The following is a 23,799-nucleotide window of genomic DNA, read 5'->3' on the forward strand; positions in this document are numbered from 1 at the left end:
TTTTGCAAGTGCATGAATTCTGTATTCAGCATAAATCTTCCTTAATGAAGAGAAAGCAAGACATTTTTAGATGAGGAAAAGCTAAGAGAATGTGTCTCTAGCAGACCTACCCTTACAGAAAGCCTAAAGTTCCCTAGACAGAAAGGAAATGACAGAAAGCTTGGAACTTAAGGAAGGGACAACAGAATGGATGAAAATAGGGGTAAATAAAATAGACTTTCTCCTCATAAGTTTCTTAAACCGTGCTTGACCGTTGAAGCAAAGATTATAATATCATTTGATATACTGCTCTATGTAAATAGAAGAAATATTTAAGACGATTATATTTAAAAAGTGGGGAAGTTCAAGGGATCTACATGGAAGTAAGTTTTCTACACTTCACTCAAAGTGGTGAAACATCAATACTATTAGACTGTGATTAGTTAGTGTGTTTATTTTAATACCTAGAACCACTACTAAGAAAACTATATATGAAGCAATGTACTTTAAAAAATTATAGATAAGTCAACATTGAAAATGTTGAGGGGGATACAGGGAGGATGATTAAAGGTTACATATATATAGTTTGAAAGAAAAAATCTAGTGGTTTATAGATAAATAAAGTGACTATACCTTATAATAATCTGTTTTCTCTTTCAAAATAGCTAAAAGAGCATAATTTGAATGTTTATAGCATAAAGAAAAGACAATATTTAAGGTGATGTATGTCCTAATCACTCTTAGGTAGTCTTCACAAATGATATGAATATATTAAAATTTTCACACTTACCCTGAAAATATGTACCCATAGCTCAGTGGGTAGGATGCCAGGCACATACACCAAGGCTGGCAGGTTTGAACCCAGCCCCAGTCAGCTAAACAATGACAACTGCAACAATTACAACAAACAAAATAGCCAGACGCCTATAGTGCCAGCTACTTGGGAGGCTGAGGTAAGAGAATCACTTAAGCCCAAGAGTTTGAGGTTGCTATGAGTTGTGATGCTATAGTAGAGTGCTATAGGGCGACAGCTTGAGACTCTGTCAAAAAAAAAAAAAAAGGAAGAAATCTGTTTTAATAAGTGAAAAGTAAAAATAAGTTCAAGTAACCTACAGAGATGGAGAAATAGGAACTGAAATGAAGAAAACAAACAATACGTGGGTAAGGGCAGACTTGAGTCCAAACGTATCATTAATTACTTTAAATTAAAAGAGATTGGTAGAGTAGACCAAAAAAAAAACAACCCCATGGCCCAATTATTTGCTATCTGTATAAAACTCTTTTCAAACATAATGACATGGGTAGATCACAAGTTAGAAGTGGGAAGAGATAAATCATGCAAACATTAGAGAAGATTAGAGTGGCTATATTAGTATCAGATAAAGTAGACTTCAGAGGAAAGGAAATTTATAAGGTCAAAGAAAGATACTACAAACTGATAAACAAAACAGTAATGAATGAAGAGGATAAGTGAGAAAACCAGCATTTAGAAATATGACCTGTAAACACTTTTCCTAGCGGAAGAAAATGCCATTTCCCAATAAGTGGAGAAGGAATGTGACCATCTGTTGAGAAGGGCTCAGCCATTTTATCTGCTGCTGCCTCCTCACATCAAAGCCATCTATCTCACTGTTTGCAGGGTGATTTGACCAAGTGTGGAGACTTCACACAACCAGATTTTTCAGTGTTACTCTTGAGTGCCATCTCATCATCTCTCTTTGACTGTAGTTATTTCCTAAGTGCATTTTGTTTTTAAAGCCTAAAAGAGGGGTCAAGTGCACCTTGTTCTGGTGTTGAGGAGTCCTAAGATGCCCTTGTCAGGTTAGGCCACTATTGAGCAGAGGACAGAGAACAAAGGTACCCTGGAAGGAACAGAGCCCCAGGGGGAACTTGTGCTCCCCTGGTAAATGTCAAGGCAGGGTCACATGTGGGAGCCAGTCACCACCCTCAGCGTGTTGGGGGAATCTCCTTTGAAGCCCCTGATGCTAACCTTTGGCCTGAGACTCTCTTGGAGTTAACCCCCGAAGCACCCATCGCTGGGCCCTGCCAGCCCCAAGGAAGCAAGCCCAGAGCAGTAACATTCCTGCCACCTACCCATCCACCCATCCATCCATTCAGTTGTTCTAGATGTTGGAAGTGCAGCAACGAGCAAAACTAACCCAAATCCTGTTCTTGACTTTACATTCCATGAAGAAGTTTAATAGGTAGTTATAAAAGTTCCACTGACAGGACAAAAGCAGACAGTAAAATAAGTTAAATATGTGGACGATGGGAGAATAATAAGTGCTCGATGGGAAAACAAGCAGGAGAGGGGCATAAATAGTGGGGGAGGAGGGTGCACAATTTTTAATTGAGGTGGTCAGATAGGACTTCACTGATTAGAGATAATTTTAACAAAGACTTAAAGGAAAGTCCACAAGCAAATTGTGTGATTAACTGCATGCAGTTTGTCCCAGGAGGGGCAAAATTCTGAAACCAGATCATGCCTGGTAGGTCCTAGGAACAGGAAGAAGCTGCTTTGACTGAAGAGGTTTCTCTGTGTGTGTCTGGGGCGGCAGTGGCAGGAGATGAAAGAAAAGGCCCTGCTGACATCGCGTCATTGGCGTCTCCTCTCAGTAAAACATGGTACCATTGGAAGGCTTTGAGCAGAAGGATTTCATCAGAAATTTTAATAATATCATGTAGCTGTTGGGGTAAGAAATGGTTGTCAAAAAGCAGGAATGGAAGCAGAGGGCCGAGCTGGATGCCCCGCAGTACCATAGTCAGGAGCCCATACAGCCTTGGCCCAGGACCCTGGCAGTGGCCGTGCTGAGAAAAGCTGTGGGTTCTGGAGATGACACCAAGATGCAGCCAGCAGGAAGCCCTGCTATGCTGGATGTGGAGGATGAAGGAGCTGGAGGAGTCAAGGATGACTCTGAGGTTTTTGGAAGTGGCAGCAAGGACGATGAAGCTGCCTTAGCTGAGATAGCAAATGACCACAGAAAGCACAGCTTCATGAGGGGCAGGGCAGGAGAACCCTTCCCAAGTGGTACATAGAGTCCTGAGGCCAGATGAGATGAAGATGTGAGTGTCAATGGAGGGAAGAAGTCCAAGGACAGCTGAAGGTTAAAGATAAGGAGGAAGCAGCCAAAGAGACTGAGGACAAGTAGCCAGAAAGAAGGAAGCAAGCCAGGCTCCATGTCCTAGATGCTGGGAAGTGTATGCATGAAGGAGGGAGTGATGGGTTGTGTCTCAGTGTGCCAGTCACTGGTCACCTGGAAAGCAGTGGCTTTGAAGGGTGGTGGGAACAAAAACTACATTCAGATGGGCCCAAGATAGAATAAGAGAAATTGGAGGCAGTGATCAAAACAACCCACATGAGCAATTTTACCTTGAAGGGAAAGAAGTTCAGTGGTAGCTGGAGGGGCAAAGGAGGCCAAGGGAGGTATTGCTGTTCTAAGATGTTTATTTTCCAAACCATTATATGGTGATTACAGGTACCTTTATGTGCCAGAAGGAAGGATGTAGTGGGAGTGTCATGGGAGAAGTGGAACAGGACCGCTGGAGTGGGTACTAAGGCACAGGTGGAGTTGTTCACCGCTCCTATGAGGCGTCTGGGGTGGTTGTGGAGGGGTGGAAGGGGAGGGCACTCTCCTGCTCCCTCCCATGCGGGTGGGAGGGAGCAGGAGAGTGGGAGCAGGGGCTCTGGAAGATCCCTTCTGATTTTGCCTGTTAAGCAAGGCTGCCCCTGAGGATGAGGTGGGTTTGGGAGGCAAAGTGTGAGAGGTTACCTGGGAGAAGGAATGCCTGGGAGTGCCAGGCAGCGCTAAGAACCCAGGAGATGAGTGACCATGAACTTAAAGTATGGCCACTGGCATGGTTTGCGTGTCTCCCCTGGCACTCTGAACTGCATTAGTGCAGATTCTGGAAAGGGGAGGGAAAGAGGTAACCTTATAACCTCTCCAACACCTCCTCTTAGCCAGAGAGTAGCTTCCTGGCCTCCCCCATGTCTAGTTAGGACAGAGGCCCCTTAGCTCCCTGTGGCTAAGTGAGTCCAGATCCGCTGCCACGGATGGATAGGAAAGGTGAGGAAGATTTCTTCCATGAGCCCAGGTAAGATCCAGGAGTAGTGTCATACCTGGAAGGGTCCTGGGTCCTGGCTGGGGTCTTCAGAATTGTGAAGTAACATCTCTCCTTGGTCCAGAGTATCTTGTCAATCCCAGCCACTTTCTGCCTTGATTGCTGTATTTCGGTGTGTTCTCTGCAGTCTCCCCTGTGTGTCCTTGTAACTTTCTCATTTTTCCCTTTCTTGTATACTTTCAGGTTTGTGGGCCGCGGGTGTTCAGGATGCAGGTGTAAATGGACAGTGTGGCGATATCCTCACCAGCAAACGGTTCATGCTGGACATGCTGTATGCCCATAACAGAAAGTCCCCGGGGGACAGCGAGGCCACAAGGACCCAGCAGGAGGCAGAGGCAGTCACCAGCCTTGCCGCCAGGGTCTCCACTCTGCAGACCAATTCACAGGCCCAGGATGACAGTGTCAGAAAGGTGGATGTTGGCTGTTTGGACAATAGGGGCAGCGTGAAAGCATTTGCAGAGAAATTCAACAATGGGGACCTGGGGAGAGGGTCTATGTCCCCTGATTCTGAGCCCAATGACAAAGTTCCCGAGATAGCACCAGCACAGCTGAAGACAGAGTCTGATTACATCTGGGACCAGCTCATGGCCAACCCAAGGGAGCTCAGAATCCAAGACATGGATTTCACTGACCTTGGGGAGGAAGATGACATCGATGTCCTGGACATGGACCTGGGTCACAGGGAGGCCCCTGGGCCACCTCCCCCACCCCCGCCCACCTTTCTGGGTCTGCCACCCCCACCCCCTCCACCCCTGTTGGACAGTGTGCCTCCTCCTCCCACCCCTGGTAATTTATTGGCTCCTCCTCCTCCAGTGTTCAACGCTCCTCAGGGCTTAGGGTGGTCCCAGGTACCCAGGGGTCAGCCCACATTCACTAAGAAAAAGAAGACCATCCGTCTGTTCTGGAATGAAGTTCGGCCTTTTGAGTGGCCATGTAAAAACAACCGACGCTGCAGAGAATTCCTGTGGTCAAAACTGGAACCCATTAAGGTGGACACTTCCAGACTGGAGCACCTGTTTGAGTCGAAATCCAAGGAACTGTCTGTCACAAAGGTACTGCTCACCTCTGCATGCTTCTTGATTTTCACTTGGATAGGGCTAAAGAGATGTGTTTTGTATAAAATACTCTTTGTGTTGATAAGTCCACTGGTATCAAAATATGGCCTTTAATATAATCCTTGTGCTAAGCATAAGCTACGTGACTCAAGAGACCCTTACTAGCTAACATTGGCTCAGCTTACTAACCATTAGGCAAAAGAGATATCACAGAACAAGATAACCCTGAGGAAAATCTGAGGAATATCAACATAGCCTGGTAGCAGATCTTTTTTTTTCCCCTGTTAGTCTCACTCTGTTGCCCAGGCTGACCTGCAATGGCATGATCATAGCATACTGTCACCTCTAACTCTTGGGCTCAAACTATCCTCCCACCTCAGCATCCCAAGTACCTGGGACTACAGGTACATGGCACCATGACTAGCTAATTTTTTTTACTTTTTGTAGTGATGGGGGATCACTTTGTGTTGCCCAGGTGGGTCTCAAACTCCTGACCTCAGCAATCTTCCAGCCTCAGCTTCCCAAAGTGCCATGATTATAGGTCTGAGTCACTGCACCCAGCCCCATTATCAGGCGCCCATTATCAGGCGTTGATGTTAACTAGAGGTGAGTGGACTTGGTGACTTGCAAACACAGTGGATATGTTCGTTTAATCTTACCTCCACTGATGATCATTGATAGTAGTTTGAACATCAGCTGTAACCTCCAATGCTTTCTCAAAGATAATAGTCCAAGTAATGTTTCTTTGGCTAATGCCCTGACTGAGCCAGCATACTGCAACTATCCAGATGTTTCCTAATAGTGGTATATTTAGCACCCTGAAAATATTATATGTGCATTTAGATATATTATTTTTCATAAATATTTGAGAATCCTGTAGCCACTGCTGCTGCCATGGTACTGACAGAGATGGTATATCCCCTTCTATCAATGGGAAATACTGCACATGAAATTTTTGGGCATCCAAGGTTAAGTCATGACTCACAAACACTGATAAAGCAACTACAAGATACTGAATAACAGCTTTTATTTCTAATGAGTCACTGCATGAATAGAGTCTGGTTTATATTTCTTAAAGGACTGGCTTTATAAGGCTACTTAGATTCTGGGCATATTCCAGTTTTAAAACAGGTTTAAAACTGGAATATCCTATCTTCTCAAGAACTGGAGGTATGAGAAAGTACTTTGTAAAGCATAATTTAGGATAAACATGCAAGAGCTTATTGTCATGAAATAATTCCGTCTCCCCATGTTCCTCCATTCATTTAATCATCTTTTTGGTGAGCTGCCTGAGTCATCAAAAAGTACACAAAATAACCTCAGAGTAAGGACAGGGAGCCCTATCACAGAGTTTGTGCCTGTCTTGCTGTTTGATGCTATAAGTTCAGTTAGGGGAGGTGTAATTAATCAGGTTCCCTTAAAAATACCTGCTAGTGTTCTTAAACTGCTTGCTGTTCTTTGCTGGTTGGTATTTATCCCAATGCCTGTTTCTGCCCAGTCTCTGAGAGGCTCCCACATTTATAGCCTCAGGAATCCCCTCAAGACAGAATTAAAACATTCTTTCCTATAAGTCTGAACTGCTAGGGTCCTATATAAAAAATTATGCCCTATGGGCCCTGTCCTTCCTTTGAAAGTAGACTCAGCTTTTGTCCTGTCTGGAAAATAGCATCTAGGAAAGGGATGTCTAGACTCCTGCTCTTGGTGTGCCTGTATCCTCGGTTCTGAGGATGGTAGCAGGTGTGAGTAGCAATCCACATGCCATTTCTAATTCCTATAGTCAGCCTGGCGTGTAGGAGAAGGCCAGCAGCTTGCACTTGCCAGGATCTACCCACACCCTGAAACGCTGACACTGCCCTCTAACCCACTGACCTGCTTATCCAGTCTCCTCTTCCACCCCCTTCCTGCGGTGCCCCTCAAGCTGACTGTGCCTCTAGGCTTCTTGAGGTTGCTCATTACCCTTGGAGGTTGCTGAGGGGAAAGGCTGCCCTTCAACTTTGGGTGGGAGGAATAAAATAGGATGTGGTAGAAAGGCCTTCTAACTTCATTTTTACAAAAGAAATGGCAAGATTAAAACTTGCCATTGAACTTGACCTGAGAAGACCCCCAATGATTGACTCATCTACCTCTGTCCTTCTCTTGGTCCCACTGTCACCTGTTTGGAGATCAGAGCCCAGTTTCTGCCCTCCAGGAGCCTAAATTCCATTCTTGCCTAAGTACTTAAATGACTACTTAGAACACTTTATTGCCTAGCTAATGGAAAAACATTTGCCTAGTTTTTATAAAGTGGGAGCATTAGAGGAAGATAATATATTGGAAAGTCTACTAAAACTGCTTTTAGAATGTTTTACAAGACCCTACCTTTGTGTTTTGGGATAGGAAATGTGAACAGGAGCTAATTTTACAAAATGTTACAAAAGGTAAGAATGTAAATTAGGATTAAAACATCACATTGGACAGTTGAATGCATTTTGTATGTATTACCAATGCAAATATAACTGGTTTCACTTCTGTTTCTAATCCTCAAATGCCATTTTCATAAAATGCAGTGTAAACAGCTACTTCCGAATTCTGGCTCATAGAAATTCTTTTAATTGACTACAATAGAGCTCAACAAAATAAAATGAAATAGACTTTACAAGTCAGCACAAAACAAAGAGAATTTGTTTTCGTTTCCACCAGAAAACTTTTCAATAGACCAGAGTTATAAAGCATGGCTGTGACTAAGTCACCCCAAAACAAATATTCATGAGCCAGATCCAAGATTCGGGTGACCAAATAATGAAAATAAGACCAAAAAGATCTGCTTTGGGGTTTTCTTTCAAAATACAAAGGGTGCAAAAACAAAGAATACATATTTTAAGAAAGGAAAAAAACTGTATTAAAATTGTAATACTCAATATTTACCAGCAATAAAAGATGAATACAAGTCACATTTGACTTATGCAATTACAAGAGGTGCTGCGAACATGGTACTACCTGTTGCTACTATAATTCAATTCAACTTTGAAAAATAACACAGATAACATTGCTTAAAATGTGAATACATTTTTTGGCACCCCCAGTAGTTTCTGGAACTGGATCTACTTTGCTCTCTCATCACACAGTATGTAGTTTTCTCATAGGATAATTTTTATTATGCGCTATGGAGAAGCACAGAAATCCTATGCTAAATTTCATCACATAATGTTTCTACTGCTGGTCTAAGATATAGTGAATCACACAGGCGATAGTGCAGGGCCCAAAAGAAAGATGTCAGGGCAGAAAGCCGTTAGAGGTTACAGAGAGGGATGCCCCATGAGCTTGATGGCATCCTTAGAAATGCCAGGAAGTGCCGTTCCGACCTTTACCTAATCAGGGACAGCAAAATTCCTCCTACTCTGATAGGAGCAGATTCCCAAGTTACAGCCAGACCACTGGGTCTCAGTTCCTCCTTTATGGAGCTGAGGCTGTCCTATTCTCCTGGGTTCATTAGTTGGTTTTTTTTTTGTTTTTTTTTAATGTGGTTGAGACTCTGAAATGGATTTGGAGAAATTTTGTTTACCTTGAAGTTTCTAAATTTGTCTAACTACTCACAGCAACTTTTTTTTTTTTCATTTTATTTTATTTTATTTCTTATTGTTAAATCATAGCTGTGTACATTAGTGCAATCAAGGGGTACAATGTGCTGGTTTCATATACAATCTGAAATATTCTCATCAAACTGTTCAATGTAGCCTTCATGGCATTTTCTTAGTTATTGTATGTAAACATTTGTATTCTGCATTTAGTAAGTTTCGCCTGTACCCATTCTAAGATGCACAGTAGATGTGGCCCCACCCACTACCCCTCCCTCCACCTTAACCTCCCCCCTCCCTTCCCCTTCCTTGGCCCTTTCCTCATAGTCTTGTGCTATATTGGGTTATAGCCTTCATGTGAAAGCTATAATTTAGCTTCATAGTAGGGCTGAGTACATTGGATACTTTTTCTTCCATTCCTGAGATACTTTGCTAAGAAGAATATGTTCCAGCTCCATCCATGTAAACATGAAAGAGGTAAAGTCTCCATCTTTTTTTAAGGCTGCATAATATTCCATGGTATACATGTACCACAATTTGCTAGTCCATTCGTGGGTCGATGGGCACTTGGGCTTCTTCCATGACTTAGTGATTATGAATTGGGCTGCAATAAACATTCTGGTACAGATGTCTTTGTTATATTGTGATTTTTGGTCTTCTGGGTATATACCTAGTAAAGGAATTATAGGATCAAATGGCAGGTCTATTTTTAGGTCTCTAAGTATTCCCCAAACATCCTTCCAGAAGGAACGTATTAGTGTGCATTCCCACCAGCAGTGTAGAAGTGTGCCCTTTCCTCCACATCCACGCCAACATCTCTGGTTTTGGGATTTTGTTATGTGGGCTACTCTTACTGGGGTTAGGTGATATCTCAAAGTAGTTTTGATTTGCATTTCTCTGATGATTAAAGATGATGAGCTTTTTTTCATGTGTTTGTAGATCGTGCATCTGTCTTCTTTAGAGAAGTTTCTCTTCAAGTCCCTTGCCCACCCTGAGATGGGATCACTTATTCTTTTCTTGCTAATACATTTGAGTTCTCTGTGGATTCTGGTTATTAAACCTTTATTGGAGGTATAACCTGCAAATATTTTCTCCCATTCTGAGGGCTGTCTGTTTGCTTTACTTACTATGTTCTTGACTGTGCAGAAGCTTTTTAGTTTGATCAGGTCCCAGTAATATATTTTTGATACTGCTTCTATTGCCTGGGGAGTCCTCCTCATAAAATATTCACCCAGGCCGATTCCTTCAAGAATTTTCCCTGCACTTTCTTCAAGTATTTTTATAGTTTCATGTCTTTTTTTTTCTTTTTTTTTATTGTTAAATCATAGCTGTGTACATTAGTGCAATCGCCTGTACCCATTCTAAGATGCACCATTGATGTGGCCCCACCCATTACCCTCCCTCCACCAAAACCTACCCCCTCCCTTCCCCTTCCTTGGCCCTTTCCCTATAGTCTTGTGCTATAGTTGGGTTATAGTCTTCATGTGAAAGCTATAATTTAGCTTCATAGTAGGGCTGAGTACATTGGATACTTTTTCTTCCATTCCTGAGATACTTTGCTAAGAAAAATATGTTCCAGCTCCATCCATGTGAACATGAAAGAGGTAAAGTCTCCATCTTTCTTTAAGGCTGCATAATATTCCATGGTATACATGTACCACAATTTGCTAGTCCATTCGTGGGTCAATGGGCACTTGGGCTTCTTCCATGACTTAGTGATTATGAATTGGGCTGCAATAAACATTCTGGTACAGATGTCTTTGTTATATTGTGATTTTTGGTCTTCTGGGTATATACCTAGTAAAGGAATTATAGGATCGAATGGCAGGTCTATTTTTAGGTCTCTAAGTATTCCCCAAACATCCTTCCAGAAGGAACGTATTAGTGTGCATTCCCACCAGCAGTGTAGAAGTGTGCCTTTTCCTCCACATCCACGCCAAAGTTTCTGGTTTTGGGATTTTGTTATGTGGGCTACTCTTACTGGGGTTAGGTGATATCTCAGAGTAGTTTTGATTTGCATTTGTCTGATGATTAAAGATGATGAGCTTTTTTTCATGTGTTTGTAGATTTTGTATTGGTCTTCTTTAGAGAAGTTTCTCTTCAAGTCCCTTGCTCACCCTGAAATGGGGTCACGTGTTCTTTTCTTGCTAATAAATTTGAGTTCTCTGTGGATTCTGGTTATTAGACCTTTATTGGAGTTATAACCTGCAAATATTTTCTCCCATTCTGAGGGCTGTCTGCTTGCTTTACTCACTATGTTCTTGGCTGTGCAGAAGCTTTTTAGTTTGATCAGGTCCCAGTAGTGTATTTTTGATACTGCTTCAATTGCCTGGGGAGTCCTCCTCATAAAATATTCACCCAGGCCGATTCCTTCAAGAGTTTTCCCTGCACTTTCTTCAAGTATTTTTATAGTTTCATGTCTTAAGTTTAAATCTTTTATCCAGTGAGAGTCTATCTTAGTTAAAGGTGAAAGGTGCGGGTCCACTCATAGCAACTTTTAAAGAAAATTTGAAGAGGATGATATAATTGGTCAGGAGGTGGGCCTTGGCCTGGGTGATTTTTTAAAAGCCCCTCAAGGGCTCTAAAGCACAACCAATGCCATGTATGAACCGCTGATTTCAAGTGAAAAATTGTGGCACCAGAGGAAAACTGTGCTCCCCCATCTCCATTCTCCATGCTGATGCCCCTGGTCAATTTTCTTTTCCCCAAGAAGAGATAAAAATCTGCCTAATCTGTTAAATAATTTCTTCCCTTGTGTCCTGAATTAGGGAAGAAATTATTTAACATTATCCTCAGAAACCTGAATTTTACCTAGGAATTCCAAACACAACTTTGAGACGTGAGACGTAAGTAAGATGATCATTTATCCTTGTATGCCCAGGACAGTCCTGCATTTGCCTGTTGCTGTGAAATTATTAAGAACATTCCTTTCCTTTCCATATTAGGGTAATAGATAAACTAAATTAACACAGGAAGTTGCTTTAAACAGTTGGCCTCTGCTATAGATGACTCAAAGGGGCAAATATAGGAAATGAATACTTTTTCCTTAACAATAAGGCAAATCTATTCTGGCAAGATTTTTCAACTTTTGTTTAGACTTAGTTTTTGTGTTTGTTTGTTGCCTTAGTGCTTTGCTATGTAGCTCCCCCCTTAGCCCTTGTTTTAAGACTTTAGGGAAATTCCACATCTTTGTGACATGTGTATCATTGTGTCCTGGTTAACTGTCACTTTCTGAACAGACAGTTTTTGAAAATATCCTGTGGTGTCACTCTTTTGGCAGTGAGCAGGGAGGGCAGAGGAATGACTCGCCTTTCATGGAAGTGCTCTTGAACTGGGTGGTATTCTCTAATCCTCAGGGAGTTCTCTCCATAAATCATGTCCTTAGTCTAGTTTCTATTTTCAATCACAGCACCTGCTGGAGTGACAAGTTCTGTGTGTTGAATGTTCACTTTTTACATATTCTCTGTTTCTATGAGCATTATAGTAAATTACTTTTTAAAAGTGCAACAGTGTGATCCTGTGCATGGAATTGCAGGATGCTGTAAACTCAATGACTATTAACTATATAGATTTTCCTCTCTGCTGCCTGAATCCTCACCGTTCTCTTAAAAAACTGAATGACATTGAAAGAGAATTCAGGTCTTTCCCTTTCCCCAAGATGTTAACCATAATCGGGTGGTGGCCACCCTGTGTGGTTGTGACTCTCTCCCAATAACCATCGGAAGGAAGTTTGAGTCTTTACTTGCAGACTCTTGCACCTGGAGGCAATAATTTTTTCTATCCAAAACCCAACTTTGTGTGTCTCCTCTCTGTGAGTACTTCGCCCTCCATTTCTGCATCAGAAATTCAAGCTGCACTGAGGGTCCACTTGGACAGACTTGAGTTTCTGCACTGCTTACTTTCACATGAACCTAAGTATCTGGCTTAGTTTTGGGAAATATTCCTATTATCCGATGTGCTTTCTGCCCCTTGGAGTGGCTGAATTTGCAGGGTCCTACCTCATGGAGCTGCTGGTTCTAGAGGGCAGACCCTGACCCAGGTGGCCAACCACCAGGTGACTCCCGGGCTGCAGGGAACAGTCACAGTCCTTTCCAGAAGTCTTGGCAGTTGCTACCAGAGTTGGCTACCTCCTCCATTCTTCTCAGAATCCTGTAATTGTTTTGGCCTTGAGTGCGATCTATGCAAAGCCTCTTCCCACAGGGGCTCACATCTCTCTTCCTGGAAGCTGAACCTTGGCCTCTTGGAGCACTGGAGAGAACGGTAAATTACCTTAATGACCTCCTTCCTGCCCCTTCTGTCTGAGAGTCCCCTGCCTGCCTGGACAGTGTCTCTTTCCACAGAGGGTAATGTCTATCTCTCATCCAACTTGGCTGTTCACGCCCCTGCCCCCTCTTCCTGAAGTGTTCTTGGCCAAATCAAAAACAAAAGCCCTACATGGCATTCAGGCCTGAGGCATTTCTCTGAGAGATATTTCCTGTGGTGGGGAAGGGCTACTCTGGGCATGCTGGAGTTTCCCTATGTTGGAGCTTCAGAGGAGGAGCTCTGCTACAAGAGCTCAGCTTAGCTAGGCTTTCTGGAATCAGGAATCAAGTTTCTTTTTTCCCTTGACCACTCCTGGACATATTTGGGAAAGTGGCATGTCCAGAATATAGCCCTGCAATGGTTCCCCCACACAGCCACAGGCTACCCATTTGCTGACCCCCTCAGAGGTGGTTACTCCTGCGTTCACATCCAGCCAGTCCCTAGTCTAGCACCCTGTACCTGGAACCCAAGCCCACAGACTTGTACTTCAGCATTCCTTCCTCCTTGACACATCTTGAAACTTGCTGAGGAAGAGGACAGAGGTTTGGCTGATGGATCTTTTATCAAAGAACTAAGGGAGAAACACTAATTTCCTTGCTCTAGAGCCCACCACAGGTGTGCACATTTTGTTAGTGTCCATGGAAATAGTCCCACCTGAGGACTAGGTGCCTAGCAGGCACCTAGAATATGTCTATTTAAGGAAATGGAATATATATCTAAGAGAGACAATAAATAAATACGGGAAAAGACACGGCCTGTCAGAAAGAGACTGAGGAGGACAGAGTTTGGTGTCATGGACCATCACCACGGCATTTGAGATTCCAACCAGCAGATGGCCACGGCCCCCAGGTAGCAAGGGGGGCTCCTTAGTGTGGTGTATCCTGCCATGCTTAGTGGCCCTTGGCCACTCCCACACAAGCCCGTATTCCTGCCTCCTCTTGGCCTTCTCTTTAAGAGGGGAGGTGACAGTCAATCCAGTCTGTCATAATGTTCACTCACCATATTGGTTTGTTCAACTTGAAGTTACTTTTTTAAAATTTCAGAATATTATGGAGACACAAATATGTCTTTGGTACCTGGACAGCTTTTGTAATGCTTGAGTCAGGGCTATAAGTGTGCCTGTCACCTGGATAGTGTTCATTGTACCCGTTGGCAGGTTTTTATCCCTCTTCTCCTCCCCACACCTCCCCACTTAATTTCCAGTGACTTTTAAATTCTCAGTTCCTGTTGTATATATGTCAGTTTCTTGGTTAGTTTTAGTTTATTAGGAAATACATCATGGTGTTTTTATTTTCCCCTAATCTTGAGATACTATGCTTAGGGTAATAGTCTCCAGCTCTATCCAAATTGCTGCAAAAGCCAGTAATTCATCCTTTTTATGGCTAAGTAGTACTCTGTGGTATATGTATAGTACATCTTGTTAATTCACTCATGAACTGATGGGCGCTTGGGTTGATTCTGCATCTTCACAATTGTTAATTGTGCTGTAGTAAACATTCAAGGGCAGGTGTCTTTTGGATAAAATGACTTATTTGCCTTCAGTAGATACCCAGTACAGTTGTGAGATTGCTGGATCAAATGGTAGGTTTAATTTTAGTGCCTTTGGGTATCTTTATACTGTTTTCTATAGAGGTTGTACTAATTTGCATTTCCACTAACAGTGTATAAGTGTTCCTTTCTCTCCAAATCCACATGAACATCTATTGTTTTTGGACTTTTAAATAAAATCCATTCTAACAGGGGTAAGGTGGTATCTCATTGTGGGTTTAATTTGAATTTCCTTGATGATGAATTGTTTGAGCATTTTTTTCATGCGTTTGTTGGCCATTTTTCTGTTTTTTGTTTGTTTGTTTTTATTGTTGAGGATTCGTTGAGGGTTGCTTATTTTCTTTTGACAAAATCATGTCTTCTACACACTTTTTAATGAGGTTGTTGGTGATTCTGGATATTAGCCTTTCATTAGAGGTTCCATATTAGAAATTGATCTTTTGTGCTAGATTCTGGGTAACTAATCTTGGTGTCTTTGGAATGCCCTGGCCCATTGTATAAGAGCTTTTTCTTTGCTATCATTCTTTTCCTTTCTTTCATTCTAGCTATTCATAGCCTGAGCTATGCAGGTTATAGCTGATTGGGTAGATAATATATAAAACTCTACTTTTTAAGAATATTTTTGTACATTTTTTATATTAACTTTAGAATTTTTTCTAATTCTAATATCTTACCAGAATTTTGAAAGGATTACTTTAAATAGATCTGATGAAAAATAACTAACATAATATTGAAACTTCCTGTGCAAGAATATAATGTTTCTCATATTCAAGTCTTCTTTTATTACTCTTGAGAAAATGTTGTCATTTTCTTCAGGTAGAAGATACTTCAAGAGGTTTTGGGTTTTGTTTTCTTAGTTGTGTATTTTTTGGAGGGAGGAATCTGGTCCCCTATCAAATTCAAAACAACTTTCTGATTTCCTGCTAGAAGTGTTGTGACCTCCTCTCCTCTCCCTGTCCCCATCCCCCTCTTTCCTGTCACATCTCACCCTCTTCTAGATGCTGTTAGAGGGACATTTACCTGTCAAACCTCCATAAGGACCTCTGCCTTGGTCCCCTTCCAGTCATTGACCAGTTTCCTAATTTTCAAATTTCAAGCCATGCACAATCTCTGTGGCTTTCTGATCAGAGAAAAGCAATAAGGAAAAGTTTCTGCAGAAGACTTTTAGCAAAAGTAAGATAGAGGGGTTGGGGAGAGAAGGGACTGGACATAGGAGGCCAGGGCAGGCTGCTCCAGGTGCTGGGAGGTCAAGCCCAGTGGAGGAAGTGAGAGTGGAGGAACCATTGGCATGAGAGGCTTTGGGAAAGAGGATGGACCACAGCAACTCTGTCATAGGATAATTTAGAGGACCTAGTGAAGTTCAATGCAGCTGATCCAGGGCTTTGGCCCAGAAGAACAACTGAAATGGGTCAGAACTAATGAATGCTAATTGTTAGGCCCAGATGTGTACTCCTGGGAGGTTTGGCTGGCTCTTGCTTGTTTGCTCTAGGTGGCTGTGGGAGGGAAGAAAAGATTCAGACAGCACCCCCTACCCAACTCTGTCTTGTTTAGAACTAACCAGAAGACAATTGAGAGTTCAGCAGAATCATATGGAGGTTTGTTTTAATTATGAAGAATAGCACTTAAAACACCTTTTTGCCAAAAACCAGAGATGGGATAATTCACTTTTAGCTATTACTTTAATTCTGACTTTTTCCTTCATGATGTGGGTGGACATGTTCTGCAAATGTGCAGAATCCTCTGTGGGACATCTCTCTCCATGATCTCAGGATGCTCAATGGCTTACTTCTCCCTGACTTACAGGGGGTATGTGGGCATGTGCATTGGTGTAGGTTAGGTTGAGCTCTACTGAGAATGGAGTCAAGCATACATCAGCTGCAGAGCTACCACATAGGTCTGTACAGTGGTTTCCTACAACATGGACATTGGCTACCAGGGACAAGGCTAAAATCCAACTGGTGCTTCTCTCCCAAGCTGTTTGCTGTGGGCAGCTGTTGGCTGTGGGGCTGTATTTCCCGGAGGAGGTGGGAGAATACTTTTTTCTCATTTGCACAAAGGCTCCATTTGGGCTAGCTGGGTCTGCTGGGCCATCTCTAGGATCTTCTAGTGACAGAGACTGTGTGAATAGGGGAGTTAAAGATTAATGATTCCCCTGAATCCCTGCTGCCATCCTACCTAGCTTCATCCCTTATACTCCAGGATCACATCTACATTCTAGGCAGGAAGAAGGAGGAGGGGCCCAAAGCATGGCCCATTAGGTTTATCACTCCTTAATCAGGAAAACAAAAGCAAGAACCAAGTCACAGGGCCACATTTAGCTGCAGAGGGTCCAGGGAGGTAATTGATTTAACTGGTACATTGCCAACCAAAAAACATTAGGTCCTGTTGGTGAGCAGAGGAGAAGGAATGGATTTGGGGTAGGTGCCCAGCAATGCTGGGAAGCAGGCGCCCAGCACCCCAACATAGTCATCGCTAATTACATCATCTCTCTTCATTGCCTGTATTCAGCATTGCATCAAACCTTTCTTATTCCTTCTTAGCATTGCACACACAACATAATATTTTCAATTAGATTTAAAAGCTACATTGAGAATTTCCAGAGGCTCCTAACAAGTTTATTTGGTTAACTATATAGAAGAGAAAGCTGGCCCTGCAGAGTGGGATGCATCTCTGCCACATGTCCCTGGGAGCCCACTGGTCAACTCCAGTGACCTATAGGAATTGTCCTTCCTGGCCAGCAGGTTCCAAAACAGCTGAGATGCTTTAGTCTGGAAGGGTCCAGGACAACTTAAGTTGGCCTTAAACCCTGTTTTCCTCAGGTTCTCCTCATCACCTCCCCATCTCCGTGTTGTGGCAGGTCAGCATCTCCAGATGGCTCAGCTGCTCCCAGGCCCGCCAGATTCAGATTTCCCTCTTCAGAGGCGAGGGTGATGCAGCCCTATCAAACCTCCAGCCTCATCCATGGTAGTTTCCAACAACCTAGAAAAAGCTACTCCTTATCTCCTTACCTTTTTTAGAGCCTAGACATTCCTTAGGCCCAAGATCAAGGGTCAGCTCTTCTAGATCCTGACACCCTCCACCACTGAGTTGCAGTTACTCCACTGTTGGAGCCCTTTACACACTGAGCACATCCCATCACTGTGCTGCATGTGTCTTTTTCTTTCTGGATTGCAACTCTACCTTACTGTCTGTGTTGCTCTAGACAGCATGAGTCATAATAGTCATCCTCACAGATGTGTTTGGCTCATGGGAAGAGCAAGAGCTTTTGGAGCCAGGTCTCTTTCTCCCTCCCTTAACTTCCTGACTGCTAAAGAGGAAAGCTGGGATCTTGTCATAGCTCTGGGCCATGACAAGGGTTGGCTCAGTGCTTCTCACACTCTTAGTTTGACAGAGCTGCCATAATAGAGCACAATGGACCTGCCTGTGGCTCAGTGAGTAGGGCGCCTGCCCCCTATACCGAGGGTGGTGGCTTCAAACCCAGCCCCGGCTGAACTGCAACCAAAAAATAGCCGGGCGTTGTGGCAGGCGCCTGTAGTCCCAGCTGCTCAGGAGGCTGAGGCAGGAGAATCGCAGAAGCCCAAGAGCTGGAGGTTGCTGTGAGTCCTGTGACATCATGGCACTCTACCGAAGGCAGTAAAGTGAGACTCTGTCTCTACAAAAAAAAAATAATAATAAAATTAAAAAAAAAGAAAAAAAAAAGAAATTTATTTTTTGCAGTTCTAGGGGCTGGGATATCTTAAGATCAAAGTACTGGCCAGTTTGGTTCCTGGTGAGGGCTTTCTTCTTGATTTATAGGCAGCCACCTTCTTGCTCCATCCTCAGGTGGTAGGGGGACAGAGTTAGCTCTCTGGTCTCTTATAATGATACCAACTCCATCAGGAGGAACCCACCCTCCAATACCATCAGAGGGGTTAGGGCTTCAACATGTGAATTGACTGAGTTCCAGTCATGTGTTCACCTGGGGCTGGCCAGAGGGGCTGCAAAGGTGAGAGAAGCCCAGGGTACCTCTAGTCCCCTGTCCTTTTCCCTCAGCCTCTATGCCCATTTGTCCCTTGTTCATGTCTACCAGTTCCTCGGAAGACTCTTCTCCTTCCGCCTACTGGTCAGATATGCTGATGTCTAAATGTAGAAGGCCAGGTGGAGGTTTCCTGGCATGAAGGGAATGGAATATTCAAATGGTGAGTTGGGGCTCTGAGATGATACAGCCAGAGATGGAGAGGGCCCTGTGTCAGTCCTGTCTTCTTGGCAAATGTACCAACTTCTGGCACACACCATATGTACTAAAGCCAACCAAGACGCATTCTGACATCTCAAAAGGAACTATGAAAGATTTGGTTTTGTTTTCACTGCTTCTATGGAAAAAAACTGCTTTTTGTTTTTTGGGTTTTTTCCTTCAAAATGTCACATTTTTCCCAATTGAAGGAAAATCAATCTTACTCTGTAAGTGTCTGACTCTGAAGTTCCATTGCTGACCCAGCCTTGGCGGTTTCTCAGAGTGAATCCCTGCTCGCCTTCTGTGCTGAGCAGTAGCCAGTCCTCCTCTGAGCTTGTTTTCATCTCTAAATGAGCAGTGAGTTTTCTTTAAAAAATGAAATACAGAAAGGACCCAAGATGATGCAATTAATCTTGAATTTTCCTTGTTTTATCACCAAGAAAACCGCTGCAGATGGAAAAAGGCAAGAGATCATCGTTCTGGATTCTAAGAGGAGCAACGCGATCAATATTGGTCTGACTGTGCTGCCCCCTCCAAGGACGATTAAGATAGCCATTCTGAATTTCGATGAATATGCCTTAAACAAAGAAGGAATTGAGGTAAGAGGAGCTCTGTCAAGCATTTTTTGTATTTTATAACATATTTCACATGTAAAGAATGACTGTGTCCTGATTTCAGGAGATCTGCTGTGTCCTCAGTCAGTGTCTGAATAATGTTAATAATTCTTACATTTTCCTTAACTTTTGTGGAGGTGGGAGGAAGCCTCATTTTTCCCAAGAAGTTTAGAGGTTCTCACTCTCTGATTCATTTACTGACCTCCCTCTGACCACACTCTATCCACCTCAAAATGACTGTTAAAATCTTGTGAGGAGCCTGCCAGGGTCAATCTGTCATGCCATTTCTCAAACTAAATATGTTTAACAAAACAATTTCAGAAGTAGGGTTTTCAATACATGCTCACTTCCATGAAGGGACTTTCTCTCTTGGTGCTTATTAGGGCGCGTAGAAATATGTCACATTTGCTGGAGAACGTAAGCCACCCAATTCTTTGCCACTTGTTGTTTTGACTGTCAGAAGTGGAGAGATTGGGTGAAGCTGCTGTGACCACATGGCAGCCAGAGAGCCCCACTGGAGCTGTGGTTCACCTGCTATGCCAGAGTTCATGTCCTTCTACTGGCCCACACTTTCCTTTCACCATGGGTTGGTGCATTTGTAGCTGGTTAGATCTCTTGTTATAGCAATAAAAAGTGAGTAGAGCCAGTGCTCCAGTCCATGGATTCCCCATAGAAGGAGAAAATAGAAGATAGAAGCTAGGCTCACTGGGTCAGAGTGGGGTCTGGGACACTACTTTATGACATTGAGTGACACCTAGCCCATCCTCCTCTTGTCAGGGAGCCTCAGGTTCCTTTAAAGCCTCTCCACAATTAGGGTCCATTTGTATGTAATCTTAGTTGAGGGATTTGAGGTCCAGGGGGCCAGTAGAGCCTGACTCCAGAGAGAGTAAGTCTTTGATAGAAAAGACCCAAGTGGACAAAGGACCCGGGCCTGACTCACCTACAGTCCTGAGGGTGGGAGAGAGTTGGGTGCACAGTGCACAGCAGAGTCTGAACCCAGACACCAGGTGTACCTTTATGCTTTGGAAAGAAGGGACTGACCCCTGGAAAACTGTTCCTAGAGGTCTGTACGACATTGAATATCATACCCTCCAAATTCATGCCCATGTAGGATGTGATTTTATTTGGAAATAGGATCTTATAACTGTAATGAAGTTAGATGAGTTCATATTAGACTTGGGTGGGCCCCACTCTCAGTGACTGGTGTCCTTAAAAAAAGAGGGAAGTTTGGACACAGGAGAATGCCATTTGAAGACAGAGGGCACACAGAACAGGACACCATGTGACAATGGAGGCAGACATTAGGGTGATGTGGCTAGGAAGAGGCAAGGATCTTTCCCTAGAGTATTCAGAAGGACTGCTTGCACCTGATTTTGGACTTTTAGTTTCTAGAACTATAAGCAAATAAATTTCTATTTGTTAAGCCACCAAGTTTTTGTTACTTTTATAAGGTAGCTGTAGGAAACCCAAACAAGCCCCAAGCAGCTCTACTCTGATAAACACATGTATCCTGTTCCAGAAACAGGTATGATAAGGGAAATGCATTTCCTTCCTGGGTGGGGAGGAAGCTGTGCCCCGAGTTCTGGAGTTAGGCCAGGCAGCAGCAGGTCAGCATGTCCAGGTAGGCAGCCAGGGAGTGAGGGTACATGCAGATGAGTCAGGGGCGTAGGAGAGTGAGCAGGGGATAACATGTGGGTACAAAGAGAGACACTGAGGAGCTGTGGGTGGGGAGATGGGGTGGTTGCCCCTGAAGACAAAAGGAGGAGAAGTGGCCTGTCCTTTGCAAACCAAGGGCAGTGTCTTTCATCTAGGAGAAGCAGAGTGGTAGGCCCAAGCAGCACCCTTGGGCCATCCTATTTACATAACAAGGTCCTTTCGAGATTGCCAAGGCTTTGGATTCCTACAGAGATAGGCTTCAAAGACAGCCAAAGCCAGTTTGATTAAATGATAAAAAAGACAACTTCCCCCTTTAAAAATATTATTCCTCCTTGTCAGAAGAACTTGAAAGTCCTTCAGGAGAGAGTTAATTCCTTTGGGTTTTGCCTTTGTTCTTTCCTGAAATGTAACTCTCCCCAGGTGGGGAAAGTTTTAGAGATAGTAATTTAGTTAAAGCTTAGAATGAACTAAATTATTCTGTTTCTGTGTTTGACTTGTTTGCGGCTGTGATGCTGATGGATATGAGAACAGCAACACAGCTCTAAATCTGACTTTCAGAGGTTTTTTACTTGGCATAAATTCTTACGAAAGCTTAGAAGCTGCATGCTATCATGCTCCTCGTCTTAAAGACAAAGAAAGGGAGTCCCGACATTCTTCTGTGTCCAAGCTCCTAAGCCAGCGAGAAGCCAAGCTGCAGCACAAGCTCGGGAGCCCAAGTCCTGAGTTCAGCCTGTGGTTTTCAGGGTGGCTGGCCCTGTATGTGCCACAGGGAGGAAGAGGCAGCCTGCACAGAGCGGGAAAGGCATGCATGGGGCCATGGGGTCCTCCACTCTGCTGCCTGCAGGTTGCCTCCCAGGAGCTATCTCTAGTGAGAAGACACAGGCATAGCAAACACCGGTAACCCTTCCTGAGATTGTGTTGTGTCACGTGTCCTGAGGAAATTTATAGTGAGTCACAACAGCACTTGGAATTACAACATGCTTATCAGTTTTCATCTAAAGCAGGTTCCTTGGTCTGAATGCCCTTGGCCTTGTTGTTGGACAGCACTCCCTCATTGTGGAAGCACAGCAGGATGCTCTCCCCTCCCCCAGCAACCAAAAATGTCTCCAGACATTGCCATTTGTCCCCCAGGGACAAAATCACCCTGGTTGAGAACCCGTGATCTAAAGACTGCCTATGTGAATACAGAGTTTAGTATATCCCTCAGCCGTGCTCAGGCACTGCTGAAAAGGCTCCAGTGAATATAGCCCTCTTGGAAAACCTGGAATTCAGGGCACTGTCAGTCATCACCTGCTGTCTTCGGCCATTGATCCCAGGGACAGAAGGGCAGAAATGATCTAGACCATGTATACCCAGAGCTTGTTTTCTAGGCTTATTGTCAAAGAGTTAAATCAGGACTGAGAAGAGATGCATTTGTGTACTTTTGGATCTTTGTTAATAAGATTTCCAGCTTGCACCCAAAGGGCCTGTGGCCAAACTGTCTGCTTCCAGGATACAGGCACCATAGCATGGCACCACGGCTTAATGGGGTCATTTGAAATCTCTGCGTAACTAACGTAATGAGGGTGTATTAAATGACATCCTCTGGCTTTGCTTAGCAACCCAATGGTGTATATCCGGGCTTGTCATGAAACCCTGAGGAAGTAGTTAACTCCGTTAGGGAAATAGTTTTTCATAAGAGTACTTACACTTTAGAAAATCATCTGAGGGACATCTCTAAGTAGTGTTAATGATTTTTTCCTAAGTAAAATGTCATCAAATTATCACACATGGAAGCATGAAAATTTTTCTTTTTCTTTTTTTGCTTTTCTAATTTTTTAAAAGACTATGTCTACTCAGAGGGTAGCATAATTGAATGGTCCCAAAAAACATTTAACTTGGCCCAGTCTGGTTGCCAGTCCTGTCAGCATTCTAGAAAGAGAAGTTTCCTTTGGCTACACACACCAAAGCCACAGCATCTTTTAAAGTAGTTTATATTGCACAATGCCTGTCTGCAGGTGCCTAGCCAGAAGGTGGTTACATGCAGATGAGCCTGACCTGGAAGAGTCACAGTGGCTCAGCAGTGCCGGAGAACCAGAATATCCTGAGACTGGACACCTTACCTGCACTGTTCATTTTGCATTTCTAGTTGAATCCTCTTGAATTATGGAGCTTGTGCTAGAAAAATAAATAGCCCCTAGGTGGTTCTCTAGCCCTGCCTTGGTTGATCCAGCCTAGCTATAGGCAAATCACTTCATCTGTGAGTTTGATACAATAATTTCTGTCCCAATGTGCCTCAATGAGCAGTTAGAAGAGTAATGATACTATCAAGACATTTTAAGAAGTTAAAAAAAAGTTGCTGCATGAAATGTACATGTATGAAAAGCCATTTTTTTTTTTTTGAGAGTCTTACTATGTTACCCTCAGTAGAATGCCGTGGTGTCACAGCTCACAGCAACCTCAAACTCTTAGGCTTAAGCGATTCTCTTGCCTCAGCCTCCCTTGTAGCTGGGACTACAGGCTCCCGCCACAAGGCCTGGCTATTTTTTTGTTGTAGTCGTCATTGTTGTTTAGCAGGCCCGGGCTGGGTTCAAACCTGCCAGCCCTGGTGTATGTGGCCGGCACTCTAACCACTGAGCTACAGGCACCGAGCCGAAAAGCCATTTTGCTATGAGAATGTGCAAGTTGTGAACAAACCAGTCTTGGTTTTAAGGGACCCAGCTTTGTCTGTTGTTATCACGAAAATCCGTGTGATACATTTTTATCTAACGCTGCAGTCA

At 43.5% G+C, this 23,799-nt stretch overlaps 1 protein-coding gene across 10 annotated transcripts in view; it reads left to right on the forward strand.

The window, feature by feature from the left end:
• The window catches only part of FHOD3 (formin homology 2 domain containing 3), a 584,424-nt gene that overhangs the window by 517,463 nt on the left and 43,162 nt on the right, over positions 1-23,799 (forward strand). For all 10 annotated transcript variants that reach the window (XM_053571099.1, XM_053571100.1, XM_053571102.1 and 7 more), the window contains 2 exons: positions 4,282-5,150; positions 19,211-19,369. In XM_053571099.1, the coding sequence (XP_053427074.1) occupies positions 4,282-5,150; positions 19,211-19,369 (1,028 nt within the window). The remainder of the gene's footprint in view (positions 1-4,281; positions 5,151-19,210; positions 19,370-23,799) is intronic.

The sequence above is a fragment of the Nycticebus coucang genome, chromosome 19 (genome assembly GCF_027406575.1).
Source record: "Nycticebus coucang isolate mNycCou1 chromosome 19, mNycCou1.pri, whole genome shotgun sequence".
In the NCBI taxonomy this organism is placed as follows: domain Eukaryota; kingdom Metazoa; phylum Chordata; class Mammalia; order Primates; family Lorisidae; genus Nycticebus; species Nycticebus coucang.